General features: G+C 40.1%; 1 protein-coding gene and 1 pseudogene across 1 annotated transcript in view; one reads left to right on the top strand and one right to left on the bottom strand.

The window, feature by feature from the left end:
* The window catches only part of RPA2 (replication protein A2, 32kDa), a 22,367-nt gene extending 3,989 nt beyond the window's left edge, over positions 1-18,378 (bottom strand). Inside the window, 8 exon segments of the mRNA XM_006903677.1 lie at positions 841-957; positions 1,459-1,533; positions 14,149-14,262; positions 14,377-14,478; positions 17,758-17,864; positions 18,150-18,171; positions 18,174-18,317; positions 18,319-18,378. Coding sequence (XP_006903739.1) covers positions 841-957; positions 1,459-1,533; positions 14,149-14,262; positions 14,377-14,478; positions 17,758-17,864; positions 18,150-18,171; positions 18,174-18,317; positions 18,319-18,378 — 741 coding nt within the window.
* LOC102844709 lies at positions 8,512-13,040 on the top strand (annotated as a pseudogene).
* Positions 18,379-19,971: the final 1,593 nt, after the last annotated feature.

Here is a 19,971-nt window from a genome sequence, read left to right as displayed (position 1 = left end):
GGGGGGGGGGGGGGGGCGGGGGCGGGTAGTTCTCCTACACCCAATAGGGATGCTATGAGTCAGGACTGCCTCGTCAACAGAATTGTTGATTTCATATAACTAAAGGCAGATGTTTCTCCCCTGATTTATTGCCTGTTTATCCTTGACAATGTAACTTCAAGGGCAAGCATTTTATCTTGCTCACTGCTATAATCCAAGGGCCCAAGACAATGATTGATAGAGTCAGCTCGATTAATATTGTTCAAATGGATGAATGAATGTACTTCCCAGTGCTTAACAAAGGACAAGATACAAGGATATTCTTCATTGCTTATCGAGCTCCTGTCTGTCACTAATCCTTCACCTTGCCACCAGAATCATCTGAAGACTTTTTAACAAAATCAACAAACTGTGTTTCTAGGTGAAACTGCTGGACTGAATTCACAAAACTGGAAGTAATGTTATGGAGTGGAGAAACATCAGTATGAACCAAGAAATAAAATTATAGTGCACAACTTTTCATCATGCCACAAATATCTGGATGGTTTTCCCTGCCCCTGTATACAGCCTGATGTTCTGGAGGTTAAGAGCTCACCCTGTACTTAGTCTATAGCTGGAGGCTTCATTAGCTAGCTACCTTGGCCAGTGGATCACTTAAAGAAGCAACTCTTAGAGAAATACAATTAATTCATTTGGAATAAAATAGAACAGCAGAGGGCATCAAGGAAATGTTCCAGGGACCAATGTCTTCCTTTTGACTCAACCTTCAAATGTCAAGGAAATCAAAGAAGGCACAAAAGCAGTCAGTCCATTTATGTTCTTCTGGAGAAGAAAGAAAAATACTGTAGTGAAGGCACTCACCTGGCTGTTATATTTGTTCAACATCATGTGTGCATTGACCACTTCCAGAATATGTGTGGTGAACTCATTCATATCCTCCAAGGGCATGATTTTAAAGGCCACTAGACTTTTTTTGTTCTATTAAATGAAAAGAAAAAAAAATGTAAATAAAAAGCACATTCACAACAATTTCAGGTCAAAACATGTGGCTCTTTTCTGATACATTGTCAATGAGATTAAATAACCATGACATAATATTAACAAAGTTAATCTAAACACAGTTAAGAGAAAAACAAAATAGTTAATAATGAGAGATCAAACAAACAAAACTGGCTTAGATATTAAAACTGCCCAAGGCTAAAATACCAAGCAATCTAATTTCCAGACTTTAAATCCTGTGTCTTTTTTTCTAAATTGAACGGACTCTACCGCTGGACACAGTAGGCAAAAATTGTAGTTTGTCTTTATCCATCTGTTAGTGTTTAAGTTTTTTCTTTGGAAAAGAATACTGAAAAACACTTTAATATTCTCCCATTAAGTATGAATACTACTTAGGTCTTAAGTATCATCAATATGGACATAAACCCATTAAAATGCTTGATGCAAACATATTTTAACCTGCACTTATTCTGACTTTACCTGAAAAGATCTCAGATGGCCGGCTACTTTCACGTATGTTTCTGGAGGAACTACAGTGTTTTCACCACTTGTATCCTAACAGATAAAAATGCAAACATTATAACCAAGTTTTTGGAGACATAGAAGTCTCTTTCAAATGGCTAAATTACATACAAATAAAGCTACAAAGTGGAAGAGTTAAAAAAAACCCCTTAAATATAGCATAAGTTTGTTTTTAGATATTACGATTTTATAAAATCAAGAATTAAATAAAAATATTGGTAATGGCAATTTTAAATTAAAGTTGTACTTTATGCATATCATAATAAAAACAACAACAAACCCCAAACAACCCTCCCTCATTTCTTTCAAGTACATACTACTTCTGGTGGTACAATTCTACTTTTAGGAATTTAGGAAAATAATTAAAATAGCATTTAGATTTAACCGTAATACTCATTACAGTATGACTCACAATACTTAAAAATGTAAAATGACCTAGATATCTAACAGTATGTACACACTATAAAATGGAGTATTCCATGACCATTAAAAATTATAATATCATTGTTAAACATTATGCAGATGACACAACCCTGCTTGCTAAAACTGAGGAGGACTTGAAGTGCTTGCTGCAGAAGGTCAAGGATTGTAACCTTCAATATGGATTTAAGCTCAACATCAAGAAAACAGATTCTCACCACTGGGCCAACTGGCAGCATCATGATAAATGGTGAAGAGATTGAGACTGTCAACAGCTTCAGTTTGCTTGGCTCTACAATCAACACTCTTGGTACCAGCAGCCAGGAAATTAAAAGATGAATTGCATTGGGAAAGTTTGCTGTCAGAGACTTCTCCAAAGTACTGAGGAGCAATAATGTCAGTATGGAGACTAAGGTGCGCCAGATACAGGCCATGGTCTTTCCAATTACTTGCTATGCATCAGAGAGCTGGACAATGACTAGAGATGACAGGAGAGTTGATGCCTTTGAGCTGTGGTGCTGGAGAAGAGTATTGAATATACCATGGACTGCTAGGATAACAAACAAGTTTGTCCTGGAGAGGGTGAAGCCAGGCTGGTCCTTGAAGGCAAGGATTCTGAAGCTTCGTCTAACATACTTTGGACATGTTGCAACGTGAGATCAGTCCCTGGAGAAAGACATCATGCTTTGGGAGGCTGGAGGGACAGTGCAGGAGAGGAAAACCCTCAATGAGGTGGACTGATTCAGTGACTTGGGTAATGGGGATAGGTATGCTGGAGACAATATTGGCGTGGGACACAGCAGGATTTAGGGCTGTTGTGCATAGGGTCGCTATGAGTTGCAGGCAATTCGATGGCACATAACAACAATCGTTGTTAGGTTCCATGGAGTCAACTATGGTTCATAATGAATTTATGAACAGAATATTGAAACCCTGCCCAATACTATACAATGTTTACGATATCTACCATGCTCAAGGCCCTCATTCTCCATTGATCCAACTCAGTGAAGGTCTTCTTCATTTTGCCGAACTTCTACCTTTTCTAGCACCTTTTCCAAAGACTGCTCCCTCCTAACAATATGCTCTAAGTACATGAGCTTAAGTTTTAACATCCTTGCTTTTAAGAAATACCCTGGTTGCACTTTTTCCAAGATAGTTCTTGTTCTTTGGCAGTCCACTGTATACGCAATACTCTTCACAAACACAATTCAAAGGTATCCATTCTTCTTAGGTCTTCATTATTCATTGTCCAACTTTCACACAGATATAAAGCATTTTACTTAATTAGTAAAGAATGTCTTCAGTTTTATGCTCTTTTAAGAATTATGCCATTGCTATGTGCTGTCAAATAGAAAGACTCACTGTTGACTGTCTTATGGGTTTTGAGAGACTACAGCCAATCGCAAGGGAGGAGACTGTCCATTTAAGAGCTGTAGTAACTTAAAAAATTATGTACGAACTTTAAAGGGCAGTGAGTTTCTGTCAGTGGGGAAGAATAAACTCAGAATAAGGTGAGAATAGCTATACAATTTGAAAAATATAGTCAATGTCACTAAATATAGAAAATGAATGTTCAAGCCCACTTTTCCAGCCACTGTATCAATCCACCTTGAGGAGGGTCTTCCTTTTTCCTTTCCCAGCATGAGGTCTTTCCCCAAGAATTGGTCCCTCCTTGCAACATGTCCTAAAGTATGTGAGATTGAGTTTCATCATCCTTGCTTCTAAAGAACACCCTAGTTGCACTTCCTCCAGGACAGACTTGTTTGTTCTTTTGGCAGTCCGTGGGATATTCAGTACTCTTCTCCAATACAACTCCTTCTGTCACAATTCTTACTCTTTTGACTTCTTGACTACTGTTACTATGTGTGTTGATTATAGACCCAAGTAAATAAAATCATTAGCGACTATATATTTTTATTTATTTATCGTGATGCTGCCTACTGGTCAAGTGGTGATAAGTTTTGTTTTCTTGATATTGAAATGTAATCCACATTTGTAATCTTTGATCTTCTGCAGCATGCATTTCAAGTTCTCTTCACTTTCAGCAAGCAAAGTTGTGTCATCTGCATAATGTAGGGTGCTGATGAGTCTTTCCTTCAATCTTGATACAACATTTCTCTTCACAGTCCAGCTTCTCAAATGATTTGCTGAGCATACAGAGTAAGTATGGAGGAAAACACCCACAACCCTCATACATACAACCCTAGAACATAATCCTGATGTTCTGTTCAGACAACAGCTTTTTGGTCTACATAGAAGCTTTGAATGAGCACAATTAAGTATTCTAGGATTCTCATTCTCTATGTTAGCAATAATAATTTGTTATGATCTCCAGTCAAATGCCTTCATAGAGTTAATAAAACACAAACATCTTTCTGGTACTCTCTGCTTTCAGCTTTGAGAAACTCTTGATACAAACCGGAAGTAAAGATAGCTCTCCACGTCCCTTCTTTTACCAAAACTGATCAAAGAGTTAATGACTTCAAAAAGAAACCACATGAGAACCGAGAAATAGACCTAGCCATCTATACCTATGGTCAACGGATAACTGACAAGGAAATAAAACTTATCAAATGACAACCTCTTCAACAAATGGTTCTGGCAAAACTTGGCTTCTGCAGAAACCTGTAGAAAACTGAAATACGATCCACATCTCACACCATACACAAAAATCAACTTAAGGTGGATCAGAGACCTGGGAGTAAAGACCACAACCATAAAGTTCATCAGAGATAAACTGTGATCAAACTTAAATGGCCTAGTCTATGGTATAAAGAGACTGCCAAATCCAGCCAGAAATGCACTATCTGGAGAGGATAAAATTGATGAATGGGACCTTCTAAAGATTAAATCCCTGTATGCATCAAAAACGTTTTCGAACAGAGTGAAAAGAAAACCTACTGACTGGGAAAAACATTTGGCAATACCATTTCAGACAAGGGGACCCATATAAAAAGTTTACAGAATCCTACAGGGCCTCCACAAGAAAAAGACTTGTAACACAATTACAAAATGGGCAGAAGACATGGAAAGACTTTTCACAGAGGAATATATTCAGATGGCCAACAGACACAAAGTAATACTTAAAATCACTGGCAGAAAGGGAGATGCAAATCAAAACCACAATGAAATAACATCTCACTCTAGAAGCTGGGGCAAAGTGTAACAGAACAGCAATGAATAAAAATCTTGGAGAGGATGTGGTGAGACTGTAGAATGGTATAACCACTCTGGAAGGCAGAACATAAAAATTCCCTATGACTCAGCTATTCCACTGCCTGGAATATACCTCAAGAAAATGAGAACTGAGGCACAATCGGAGACTTGTACATCAATGTTCATAGCAGCATTATTCATCATCTAAAGAACAAGGAAACAGCCCATTGTCCAACCACAATAAAATTGATTTAGAAATTATGGTACATTCACACGATGGAATATTATGCAACACTCAGGAAGTACTGAAAAGCAACGATGTCAGTGTGGAGACTAAGGTGTGCCTGATACATGCCATGGTGTTTGCAATTACTTGCTATGCATCAGAATGGTGGACAATAACTAGGGATGACAGAAGGAAAATTGATGCCTTTGAGCTGTGGTGCTGGAGAAGAGTATTGAATATACTATGGACTACTAGGAGAACAAACAAGTTTGTCCTGGAGAAGGTGAAACCAGGCTGCACCTTGGAGGCAAGAATTCTGAAGCTTCATCTGACATACTTTGGACATGTTCGCAAGGAGGGATCAGTCCTTGGAGAGGACCGTCATGCTTGGGAGGGTGGAGAGACGGTGCAGGAGAGGAAGATCCTTGATGAGATGGACTGATTCAGTGACTAGGGTAATGGGGGTAGGTGTTTCAGAGACAATAAGATTGGCAAGGGATAGAGCAGGGTTTAGGGCTGTTATACATAAGGTTGCAGTGAGTCACAAGCAACTTGATGGCACATAGCCACCTAACTTGGGAATGGAGAGCATTATGCTAAATGAACTAACCCAGTCCCATAAGGACAAATACTGTGTAAGACCATTATTATAGAATGTATATTATGATCCAAGCGGGGGGAAGCAGAGGGGTGAGGAGGAACGCTTAATCATAGGGTTGTATAATGTGATGGGTAGAGGGAGGGGTGGGTAAAGGAAATGGGAAAGATCCAGTGTGAAAAACAATGTATACAAACTTTGTAAGTAAACAAGTATAAAGTAAAAATTTTACTTAAAAAAATAAAGAAACCAAGGGGAGCTCTGGTGGCCTAGTGGCAAGGAGCTGCAACTACAATCCCAGAGGCACATGGTTCGAATCCACCAGATGCTCTGCTGGGAAAAGGAGGGACAATCTCCTCCTGCACCAGTCAGATCTGATTTGACGGTACACTCACACAAAAATTAAAAATAAATAAATAAAGAAACCAGCATTTGCTTAGGCAGCACATATACTAAAACTGAAAGACAGAGAATAGCATGGCCCCTGCACAAAGATGACACATAAATCTGTAGTATTTTCAGAAATACTGGTGTGACATGGAAGTACCAGCTATGTTAAATATATGTATTAGTCAAGTAGTCAGGCGATGTGTAGAACTATTCAGTTGCAGTTAGAAAATTTAATCTAACTAATCAAGATGGTTAGAGTAGAAACTGCTTAGCTAATTTCCAAGGCACAAATCTTATTATGATGACATGTGCTCCATTGTAAAAAAATAGCAGACCACAATGGAAGCTCATGCTGATGACTGACTACCGATTGTTATTTGCTTCATTTGTTCTGTTGGCTTTACTAAAAATTTGAACAATAAGATCTGGAAGATGTCTTATGCTCAGCACCAACAAGTCCACCAAATCCAGATGAAAATGATGGGAAATTATGACTCAAGAGATGTAGACAAATAACATTCAAGTGGTCAGTAAGTGATTACTGAGAACACAGGCAGGGGTGATGTTGGAAATCTCTGTATCTTTTAGAAAAGTAAAAATGCTAATATAGCCTATGTTTGAAATGGGAAAAGTCACTGAGTTTTACAGTGAAAGGAGTAGGGCAAAAAAGCTACTTATAAAAAGGACAAGGAGAGCATGCAGATGGCCAAGTCTGATCTCTATTGACTCCACAAAGGGGATCTGTCCCCTTCAATTATCACCCACAACACAAAACCAATTTCCGTAAGGTCATACATCCCCCAGATCCTTTGTCTACTGTATAATAATTCCAACAAGACTTCTACTGCTCTGTTTTTTTAGTTTACTGCAGAGTCTTAACCAACCCATAGCTGACCCACCAGTGAGCCTTCAGAGGTAGTTAACTGCACAGGAGGGGACTGCCCATCCTCTCCCATGGAGCAGCTAGTGGCCTCCAACAGCATACCTTGGGGATTGCAGACCACCAGAGCTCTACTGAGTCCAAAATCCACTGCAAGCACCGTACAGATCTCAAAGAAACACACTCATGATCACTGGGTTAATTAGGAAAATTAACAGGTTACAATTCTGGATACCAGTTTTCAGTCAGGGCAGCTTCTGAAGTACGCTCACAGACCCCTTCAGCTTTGTGGTGTAGGCCAGTGTTATAATAGTTCTGCCAATTAAGGCATCTCCTTGCACCCTCCCACCCAGTTCTTCAGCAAGGTTGGACCAGGACCCCTGGTTCTGTGGGGTAGCCCACCCCAAGTCAGCGCTGTTGTCATGTTGGGTCCCCTGGTTCTCAGCTGCTTTCCCATAGGCCCTAAAGAATTCTGTGCTTCTTTCTTGATGGTATTCAAACTCCTCTCAGATTCTATCACTGAACCGGCTCTATTTAAACTGGTGACATGGTAAAACTAGCAAATTCCCTGCTGGATAGACTAACACTTCTATTTGTGTGTTCCCACCATGTAGAAAAGCCAAGGGCAATGGGCTACCTAGGGAGGCCATTCTGAACAATGGATTCATATACCACACTACTGGAGAGACAGATGATAATGCTGAACCAATTAACAATGGCATCAGCTCAAGAATCTACATAAAATTTACACATTTAAAATGATGAATATAGAGGTTCATCTTTTCTAACTTTTATGAAACAAAAATAAGCATTCTTGAGGGTTTACAGGAAAACCAAAAGCCTAAAGTAAAAAAAAAAAAATCCCACGCAAAACAAAAACCATAATAAATACTAAACACTAAAGAATTCAATCTGGCTAAAATTAAAGAAATGTAAATTAAAAAAGAAGAAATTCTCACTGGCAAGAATGTATTTTTTAAAATTATATAATACTGGCAAAACTTTAAGTTTCACACAATTCATTGCTGGAAAAGGTGTGGGAAATTGAGCATTCATTCTCATGTACTATGTTAAGAATAAATTGATACCTTTATCGCTATTGGTCTCTTTCACTAGAAGAAAAAAATGAAGAAAATCAAAGGTGCATGAAAACAATTAGGTCAAAAAATTGAATAAAAGAACATCTGAATCTCAACCTCCAATTCTCTTATGACCAGAACTAGATGGTACCTGGCTACTACTAAGTGCTCTGAAAAGGTTTAATTACATCAGGAGGTCCTGGAAAGAGTGGGAGAAAAATGTAGAACAAAACTCAAAATCACAAAAAAAGGCAAGAGTTTCATGCCTCATAGAAACTAGTGGAACCCTTTAAGCCTAAAAGTGACTTCATCCCTGAGGCTTAACTTTCTGCCAAACTGTAGGCAGGCTTAGACCATGAACAGTAACACCCAGGACATAAGCATTCCTTAGAACAACGACTTTTTAAAGAGATCGAAAGGGCAGCAATTTGTCCAGAGATAAAGTTCAGAAGAGATGTCATCAGAAAGCAACATAGGGAAGAAGTGGGAAGAGTATGATACATTGTGTGAATTGTATCAGGGCTATAAACTGTTGACTAGAAAATAAAATTTTTTCCTGTAAATTTTCAGCAAAATCAGGGAAGCTGTGCATCATGTTATCCTTTTTTACATGACACTGCACATATCCACCTGAATTATACCTATACAGCAAAAGATGTCTAAAAGGGTGGTGGTTGTCATTGTTATATGCTATCAAGTTGCTTGTGACCCCAAGTACAACAGCTCTGAACTCAGCTCTATATTCTGAGCCATACTGTCTCTGACACATCTACCTAATGGGGTACCCAGTCTGAGTCAATCCAGCTCATCAAAGGTCTTCCTTTCTTGCACTGTCCCTCCACTCTCCCAAGCATGATGGCCCTCTTCAAGGAATGGTCTGACCCTCTTTGCAACATGCCCAAAGTATGTAAGATGAAGCTTCAGAATCCTTGCCTCCAAGGAGCAGCCTAATTTCACCCTCTAGAAGAGGAAACTGTTCTCCTAGCGGTTCATGGTATACTGAATACTCTTCTCCAGCACCACAGCTCAAAGGCATCAATTCTCCTTCTGTCATCCCTATTCATTGTCCAGGATTCTAATGCATAGCAAGTAATTGCAAAGAGCATGGCCTGAATCAGGCACACCTTAGTCTCCACACTGATATCACTGCTCTTCAGTAATCTAGAGAGGTCCCTGACAGCAATTTTCCCAATGCAATTTGGCTTTTGATTTTCTGACTGCTGGTGCCAAGAGCATTAATTGTGGTGTCAAGCAAACTGAAGCTGTTAACAATCGCAATCTCTTCACAGTCTATCATGATGCTGCCAATTGGCCCAAGAGTGAGAATTTTTTGTTTCCTTGATGTTATACTAAAAGGGTATTGTTGTTGTTGTTGTTATGTGCCATTGAGTCGCTTGCGACTCACAGCGACCCTATGTACAACAGGCCTAAACCCTGTTCTATCCTGTGCCAATCGCACTGCTTCTGTCATCCCGATTACCCCAGTCACTGAATCAATCCAACTCAGAGGGTCTTCCCCTCTTGTGCTATCCCTCCAACCTCCCAAGCATGATGTCCCTCTCCAAGGACCTGTCCCTCCTTACAACATGTCCAAAGTATGTCAGAGGAAGCCTCAGAATCCTTGCCTCCAAGGAACAGTCCGGTTTAACCCTATGTTGAATCTGTTTGTTTTCTTGGCAATCCATGGTACATTTTCAATACTCTTCTGCAGCACCACAGCTCAAAGGCATCAATTCTTCTTCTATCCTTCCTAGTCACTGTCCAACTCTCTGACGCATAACAAGTGATTGCAAAGACCATGGCCTGTATCAGGCCCACCTTAGTCTCCAGAGTGGCACCATTGCTCTTCAGTATCCTGGAGAGGTCCCTAACAGCAGACTTCCCCACTGCAATATGTTTTTTGATTTCCTGGCTACTGGTGCCAAGAGTGTTGACTGTAGAGCCAAGCAGATTAAAGTTGTTAACAATCTCAATCTCTTCACCATCCATCTTGATGCTGCCAATTGGTCCAGTAGTGAGAATCTTTGTCTTCTTGACATTGAGCCTCAATCCGTATTGGAGGCTGCAGTCCTTGACCCTCTGCAGCAAGCATTTCAGGTCCTCCTCAGTTTCAGCAAGCAGGGTTGTGCCATCTGTATAATGCAGATTGTTAATAGATCTTCCACCAATCCTGATGCCACACTTCTCCTCATAGAGGCCAGCCTCTTGGATAATCTGCTCTGCATACAGGTTGAAAAGGTATGGAGATAGGACACATCCCTGGAGTATACCTTTCCCAATTTTGAACCATGCAGTGTTTCCCTGCTCTGACGACTGCCTCCTGGTCCAAGTATAGGTTTCGCATTAGGACAATCAAGTGTTCTGGGATTCCCATTCTTCTCCGAGTCAACCACAGTTTGTTATGATCCACACAGTCAAATGCCTTTGCATAATCAATGAAACACAGACATTCTTCTGGTATTCCCTGCTTTCAGCTAAGATCCAGCTAACATCAGCTACCATATCCCTAGTTATCACGACCCCTTCTAAACCCAGCCTGGACTTCTGGCAGTTCTCTGCTGATGGGCTGTTCCAGTCGTTTTTGGATAATCTTCAGTAGAATCTTGCTTGCATGTGAAATCAATGAGATTGTTCTATAGTTTCCACACTCTGTTGGGTCACCCTTCTTTGGAATGGGATCAAATATAGATCTCTTCCAGTCAGTGGGCCAAGTGGTTGTTCTCCAGATTTTTTGACACAACTTGGTGAGCACATTCAGGGAAGTATCTATTAGCTGAAACACATCAATTGGTAAACCATGTATTCCTGGGGTCTTATTTTATGCTTTTTCCTCCAAAGCAGCTTGAACCTCCTCCTTCATCACCACAGGCTCTTGCTCATATGTTGTTTCATGAAATTCTTCTATGTCTAACAATTCCTTTTGATACAGTGACTCAGTATATTCCTTCCATCTTCTTTTAGTACTTCCTGGATCATTTAATATTCTGCCTAAAGCATCCTTGATTATAGCAACTCAAGGTTTGAATTTGTTCTTCAGTTCCTTGAGCTTAAGAACGAGTTCGGGCCTTTTGATTTTCCGACTCCAGCTCCTAGCACATTTCATTGTAATATTTATCAAAATAAATAAAAGGGTATTATTTATCAAAATATATACTATGGCAACAGTAATATTCTAGGTTAAACTGCAGGTTATTTAAAAATGATCATAAATATTTCAGAATTGAGCATGGGTAGTACATATGAGTTTGTGATATCAGGCATTTGCAATTATCTACCTCCTCATTGAAAGCAGGGACTATGTCTTTTTTTTCTTTGTACACCTAAAGCCAAGTTGTCTAGTTAAGAAAAGGTACTCCAGTATCATCTGTGGAATGAACTATCCCCTTTTCTGAGGCGAAGCATCTTCCAAGTTAATTCTCCAGTTTTCTTGTGCTTTTTGAAGTAACATGAAATTTTTCTTTATTACCTAAATTTCCTACAATTAAATGTATTTAAAAAACTAAAATACCAAAATCTTGTATCCAATTGGAGGGAGGAAAAAAGTTTTCAGATTTTTTTCTGTATTTACAGCTTAAAGTGAATAAGCCCTAGTGTGATACAACAATACATATATTTGCACTATTTTACAAATGAATTTATTGAATAATCTCCACTGGAATGAATTCCTTAACGTAAATTCCCAGGAGTAGAACTGTTAGGGCAATTATCTTTATAACTGATGATTTTATTAATACAGGCTGATTTTTAGGCAAGTTATACTAATAAATATTCATAACATCAGGGTATGATGTTACCTGTGTCCTTAAAACACTATCAAACAAATATCTGTTTACTTAGTGCTAGGCACTGTGTTGTTCTCACTAGAATAGGGCACTGCTATTCTTTATTCCTGTGCCAACTACATTAAAATGGAAACAGTATCTTCAATTGTTACCTATTTCTTTAAACCATTATTCAACAAATATCTATTAGCCTAGGCACTGTGTTAGCTGTTGTTCTCATTAGAACTGGGCACTGCTACTCTTTATTCCTGTGCCAACTACATTAAAATGAAAACAGTATCCTCAAGTTAATGAAAACTATTTTGTTACTAATATTTATGAGTTATCTGTGCATCTATGTGCAAGTGTTTGCCCAGTTCAGTTTGTAAGAGTTTTTATTAATTAAATTTCTTTTTAAAACTTTGTAACATGTGGTTATCCACACTCGACCCCTCGATGTAGGAGGTGGAGGAGCAGCCGCAGCACCTGCTGCAGATCAAATACCTCAGGGCGGACCCGGGCAAAGTGCTGACGCCCACCCAGGTGAAGAACTGCCCCTCCAGTATCACACTGGATGGCCTCCATTCAGGTAAACTCTACACCTTGGTCCTGACAGACCCAGATGCTCCCAGCAGAAAGGAGCCCCAAGTTCACAGACTGGCATAATTTTCTAGTGATTAACATGAAAGGCAATGACAACAGCAGTGGCACAGTCCTCTCCGATTATGTGGGCTCTGGGCCTCCCAAAGGCACAGGTCTCCACCACTACGTGTGGCTGGTTTACGAGCGGGACAGGCCCCTGAAGTGTGACGAGTCTATTCTGAGCAACTGATCTGGAGATCACCAAGACAAGTTCAAGGTGGCCTCCTTCAGCAAAGAGTACGAGCTCGGCTCGGTGGTGGCCGGCACATGCTACCAGGTAGAGTGGGATGACTACATGCCCAAGCTCTACAAGGAGCTGTCTGGGAAGCAGAGCGCTGAGCCACCAGGGGGTTCCGGAGCCACCCAGCCCCACTCTCCAGCTCAGTGAAGCATGTAGATGTCTCCTCCTCCCAATTCCCATTCTCATCAGGGACACACTTCCTGGTGCCTGCCCTTTATACTTCTGGAAAGTCACACCTGCTAGTTTGTATTCTGATCAGATCTGAAGTCAAATATTTGTGGGGGAATGTTTTGGTACCTTTATGGGGCCATCAAATTGTTACTATAAAAATGAGCGACCCAGAGTTTTAAAAAGGAGGAAAAATATGCAAGTGAATGTACCAGGTTTGAAGAAATAGAGCATTACTGGGTCCTTAAAAGAGACCACAGTGGTGGCCTGGATGGGCAGAAGTACTGGCTGTGAGGCCTACAATCTGTGCTGGTTAAACTGATTGCTCTTCCTTGATGTAGCAAGCTGAACTTGAGTTGTTAAATGGTGTGTTAATTTTGCTGTTTGCTTAGGGTTGAGTAAAAGTAAAAACACTGAGTGGATTGGAAAAAAACAACAACAACAACAACAACAACAACAACAAAACCACCAAAAACCAAAACCAAAACCAAAAACCTGAAACATTATAAATATTTACCCCATCCAGCCAAACACTATTAACACTGGTTATCAGGACTGGAGATGCTGGGGATATAGTGGTGAACAAGATAAAAACCTTTGTTCCCATGTAGTTTACATTTTGGTTATCTCTTCTCACTTGCTTTTAACTTGGTTTTTATTATTTTAGGATGCTGAAAAGGTGGTCTGCTTATGCAAACATGTACCATAAGTCATTGACTGGCACAGGAGAATGCCCCTCCTTCTCCAGTGGAGTATCTAGTGGATTTGAACCCTGCCTTCAGGATTGCAGTGCTTAAGTTTTTTAAATGTAAAGAGTTGCACTGCCAACCCAAAGGTATGTGGTTCAAATCTACCAATCAACTCCTATGGGATTTACTGCCTCTGAAAACCTAGAAGGTCAGCTAAGAGTCAGTTCCATCTCAATGGTACATAACAACGAAAATCAAATCTATTTGTTCTTTTAGCATCCAACATATGATACCTTGCTTATACATCATTTTTATAAGGAAGGTCTTCACAAATTTAAGAATGAAAAACGTCAGTATCTCCAAAGTAACCCAACCCTGATTACAAAGCAACCACTTACATCTGTGTCAACCCACTGGCGAACATCCATGGGTGCAGCTGTCATGTCATCTATTTTGTAAACAATGTTGGTTGGTGCCTTTTCTGCATGTCTGATTATCCCCACAATAGTGACCTAGGTCAAAGAAAAAAAGTTTCGATTTTCTGAAAATAAAGGCAGCACTTAAAATTAAATCTTATTACATTCTTCATATAATTAAATGACTCTTCCATAAATTCTTTTACATACCTGTGAAATCTCAACATTGCCAATTTTGAATACTTCATCAACCAGAGTGGCAGAAAGGAGCTGAGATATGGTACAAGGTACAATGTGCTGGGCTCTGGCTCTCTGAAAAGAATATGCATACAGTCAACTAAGAAAATAACCACTATTCCCTAATAGGAGCTCTGATGGCCTAGTGATAAGGAATTGTATGGTCAACCCAATGGCAAGTGGTTCAAATTTGCCAGGTGCTCTGTGGGAGAAAGACAGGCTAGCAACTACTGAGCTATTTACAGCCTCTGGAAACCTACTGCAGGTCAGCTATGAGTTGGTCCTAACTAGAATTAATGTGCTATAGGATCTCAGAATAATCTATTCAGTGGGTTAAGTGGAAAACTCTAGCATTGGGCTGGACTTCGAGATAAGAATTTTGATAGTGAAAATATAGCAGGTATGGAATGGGCATTTCTAGTCACAGGCTATTATGTGCTCGTACAGACTCATACAATATTGTATAAAAAGTCATGGGGAATTAAAAGTTAGAACTCTTCTTGTCTAAATCAATTGGAAATAACACAAAATTCTAAGACACAGCATAGACTCTTGGCCTTCAGGCATATATTTAACAGTCTAGCTCTGACTTAAAATGCATGACATGACCCTGGCAATACTTTACAAACAAGGAAAGCTAAGCTTAGGAGTGAAGACTGCAACTCTATGGCAGTTAATTCAAAAGCTCTTGTATATGTTTCTCAATCCACCTCTTATTAATTTCCTCAGCTGTAAAACTGGGATAAAGGCATTATGGCAACTAAATGTAATAATATGGTCATGAACTTAGAATACTGCCTGGAACATAATTTTAAAAACCAGAAAACAAACCCTACTGCTGTTGAAGTAAATTCTGACTCATAGTGACCCTCAACTGGACTTCTGAGGCTATAAAAGTCAATGAAAGCTGACTGTCCCATCTTTCTTTTTGAATAGCTGGTGAACTTGAACTGCTAAACTTTCAGTTAGAAATCCAGCACAAAATGCACTGTGCCACCAGGACTCCTTTTGGAATATTATAAACTCTGAGTATGAATAGTATCCCATCATTCTTTCAATCTACAATAACTTTGAAAAAAAGGATCTGAAGGCATTAACTATGTTTTCCAATTTTACCGTATTTTTAGGTTAGTATTCACAAATGTCAAATCTGCAGAGGTCCTAAGATTTATCTCTTACAATCTAACACATTTTCTGGTTTTCCCTATCACAGCTGAGCTGTTCATTGCCTGGATTTACTACCACCTCTTCAGTAAATACTCACTTTTTGAGTTGTTGAAATATATAATGCATATACTAGTATATATTCGTTGCGTGTGTATTACTTTTATAAGCTGAGTATTCTTTTCATACGGACTATGAACCACTGTCTGTCAACAAACAACACAACAGGAAAACAGAATTTTTATGAATGAAAATGATATCAATATATACTGAGTTTGTATTAAGTAGGAAAGATTTTTCACAGGTATTTATTTAATCTTCTATAGAGAAAGCATTTGATTAAAAACCAAAATGTCCTGAGTTTAAGCCCCTAATTTCTTTTTCTCTGAAAAGCTCTTAATATCTGACTAGAGATTCTGAAATAAAAAAAGTTCTAACACCTAGAACGGAGAAAAGCAACTGGTAGGTGAAAAGGACAAGAACCAGTATCTATTTTCTGTTTTCTCCTTCACAACCCCAAGGAAGACAGAGCTAGAGGACTTGAATCTCCTCTGGTCTTCCTGAGAAAAAAAGACCACCACAGTCAGAGACAAGAATGCTCACCAGATTTTAGATTTGCATATCATCATGTATACACTGTCTAGTTCTAATTATTTACTTACTTTTCAGGTTGAGGTAATCCTTTCATCTTCTCTGAACAACTGAACAAGTTAATAGGATTATGTGAAATACTAAGCATACACACATACACAATAATAACTAAATATATGTGAATTATACAAAATACATAGCTTAGTGAATTCTAACACTGTATTTTACATGATACTTAAACTTTATTAATAGATTTGTTCACAACTCATCCAGAATTATTCCTGATAAAATGTGGGGTTTTTTGGCGTGGGGGGGGGGGGGAGAAGGGGAAGACATCAAAAGAGAAACCAGACAGCCCTGCATCCACAGGATAGAATCAACAGCAGTTGCTGCATGCAACCATTTCACAGATCTTGCTTCACTGAGATCATGTTGTCCAAAGTCCATGTTATGTTAAAAAACAATTGGGTCGATTCACTTAAAATAACTATAGGACACTTTCATAAGCACCTATATGGGATGTGTGTGTGTGTGTGTATGTATAGATAGATAAACAGCTAGACAGATATAGATATAGATATATGTAAGAATATTAAACCTCAGTAGAGGGTTTATATATATAGGATAGTGAAGGGTTCAGAGTTGCCATACACTGGGTCGCTATACGTGGAAGGCATATAACATCAACAACATACTATATTGGTTGTTTGGTTTCTTTTTTTAAAAGTCTCTTGCTTAGAGTCAACAAGACCTTGGGGAGACCACCTTTGTATTTAAAAGTCGGTTGTTCTTATTTTGGAGGAACATTCTTCTGAGTGGTACAGGACTCTTCTGTCAATATGCTGTACTGAGTAACCTGCGGTTGCTTGCAACACTGCAGTGTCAAATGCCTTAAGGGTTACCCATGGTGGACAGTATTTGGTGGAGCTCCCAGTTTAAAGACAGGTTTGGAAACAAGAGTGGCATCCACTTCCTAAACAACATACCTCTGGAAACTCTATGACCTTTGATAAATGACTACAGTTATAGGAAGGCTTCAAACCTTTTGTTCAGAGGGTTGCTATGAGTTGTGCTCGACTCGATGGCAATAAACACCACCACACTATACACATATAATAATATCAGGAATATTAAACCCTTGTGAAGTTTTTATTAGCTAGTCTTAATATGCACAAAACTCCTAAGGTTTAGAAACTTACCCGAAGGTAATTTACAAGAAAACACGTACTGACTTGATTAAAAAAATCATGCCCTGAACCCTACCTGAAGGTACCCTACACTGCCTCATATTTGACGACTCTAGAGTTCACGAAGAGGGCAAACCAGGCTATCAACTACACGTTAAGAGTTTTCCCAGAAGGCAAATTAGCTATTTTGACAAATGTAAAAATAAAACCAAGGAAGCAGAGGAAGTAAGATTAGGGACGATTTCATTTTTAAAACTTCCAACACTGAATCGTCAAAAGAGAGAAAACAAGGCTCAGAACCTTTCATTACCAATCAGTTCATGCTTAATATCGTTCATATGTGGCACACATCTCAGATTAATTCGGAGCTTTAGAACAGGATAGAATAAAACGAAATACTCTTTGAACCTACTGTTTTCTTTTCAGCCTGAGTAGGGGTGGGCGACCCAAAGCCCCCCGGGGACTGCGTGTAGCCGCCGGCGCCACCGTAGGAAGAGCCGCCGAAGCTCTCAAACCCACCTGTTTTAAACAACAGTGTGTATTACTATCTGGGCTGTTTTGCAGACTTCTGGAAATTCCACAAATCCTTTCAGACCTCAATTCCCCCAAACACTCCTATCACCTCCCAAAATTCCTTAGCTTTTACTTCTTGGACCATCGACAGTTCCCAAACACCCCTGCCCTCCCTTCTAGCTCCTGCTTCTTCTCCCCTAAATCCTCTACACCCGCTCTCCGACCCCACACTCTCCCTCTTGCTCAATCTTCCTCGCGACCCCCATTTTTTTCTGTCCCACCCCTATTTACTATTCCACATCTTGGTCGTGACTTCTTCTGGAGACGGGCCCAGTAACTCCGATCTACAGGGTCCCGGGGGCTCTCCTAGACCCTGTTGCTGGTTGCAGCAGTACAGCTACTTTTCACTGGCGCCACAAACTCCTTCCCGCGAAGGACAGAGCCAATCAGCGTCCAGGACACTTCTCCCTTTAGCCAATCAATGCTCACGAAAGTGCTTCTTCCTGTCTCCTCTGGCCATGCTCCTGAAAACGCGGGGGGCGGAAGCTGCAAGACGAGCCGAGCAAGCGGAAGCGAAGTGCCAGGGATTGACTATAGGGCGGGGTCTCAATAAAACAACCAATCAGTGATCACACTTACGTCACGTCCTTTGCTCTCTCTGCCTTCCTGTTCCGGCTAAACAGTTGTCAGTGTATCGACGCCACGGTTTAAATACCTGTAGAGAGATTTCTACTTCGGTGGCCTCTCGCTCAGCATTGCAAGCTCAGGAGCTAGTATTACCAGCCTCCCTGCACCTCAGGGAATTGCCTGTACTTCTTCACAAGGATCCATGTTCTATTCCTATTTAGTGATTCTCTTTAGTAAAGATAGAAGGAACTCAGATATCTTACCCTTGGCAACTCTTCAAAAGATCTCAAGATGGCGCTTGCTGCCCTGCCTGTCCCAACCTAGTCTATTCTAGGCTTGGTATCCATTTTATAAGACAACTAAGTTTCATAAGACGTCATGCTAGCAAAGATGGACGGTCAGTGAAAGAGGAGGGCCCTTAACAAGATGGATTGACACAGTGACTTTAACAATGGGCCACACAGAGATGGTGAGGATGGCCCAGGTTAGGGCAAGGTTTAGCTGTTGTTCGTCTTTCTTCCAAAGAGCAGCTAATGGATTTGAGCCATCTTCCGTTATTTTGACTGTGCTACTTCTTAAGCTTTGTTATGTGCTGTCGAGTCACTTGCAACTCATAGCGACCATATGCACAAAAACTGATCACTGATATGTCTTGAGCCAATTTCTTGGTCCGCGAAACACCTACCCCATTATGCCAATCCCTGAGTCAATACATCTCGTTCAGGGTCTTCCTTTCTTGTGCTGTCCCTCCACCCTTCCCTCTCCAAGGACTGGTGCTTCCTGGCTAGAGCCCCAAAGTATGTGAGGTGGAGCTTCAAAATCCTTGCCTCCAAGAAGCAGCCTAGTTTCATCCTCTCCAGGGTGAACCTGTTTGTTCTGCTAGCAGTCCATGGTATACTCAGTACTCCAGCACCACAGCTCAAAGACATCAATTCTTCTGTCATCTTTAGTCATTGTCCGGCTCTCTGATGCATAGCAAGTAATTGCAAAGACCATGACCAGTTGCATCTTAGTCTCTAGATTTACATCTTTGCTTGTCAGGACTCTGGAGGGGTCTCCTGACAGATTTTCTCAGTGCGATTCTTTTGATTTCCTGACTGCTGGTACCAAGAACGTTGATTGTGGAGCCGGGCAAGCTGAAGCAGTTAACAATCTCAATCTCTTCTCCATCTATCATGATGCTGCCAGTTGTCTAGTGGTGAGAATCTTTGTTGGGGTGTTTTTTTTTTTTATGTTGAACTTTAATCCATATTGAAGATCCCTGACCTTCTGCAGCAAGTATTTCAGGTCCTCCTCAGTGTCAGTAAACAAAATTGTGTTACATAATGCAGATTCCAGTCTATTCCTTCGATCTATGGCCATGACTTATTTAGGTTTGGACGTATGGATGTTGTTAGTATGTGCTATTGAGTTAATAACGATTTATAACGATCCTATGAACAAAAGAGCTAAACTTCAAGCTGCCCTGTGCTGTTCTCATTATTTC

The sequence above is a fragment of the Elephantulus edwardii genome, unplaced genomic scaffold, assembly GCF_000299155.1.
Source record: "Elephantulus edwardii isolate Elephantulus edwardi_28Jun2011 unplaced genomic scaffold, EleEdw1.0 scaffold00028, whole genome shotgun sequence".
In the NCBI taxonomy this organism is placed as follows: domain Eukaryota; kingdom Metazoa; phylum Chordata; class Mammalia; order Macroscelidea; family Macroscelididae; genus Elephantulus; species Elephantulus edwardii.
This window is presented reverse-complemented; position numbering and strand designations above follow the sequence as displayed.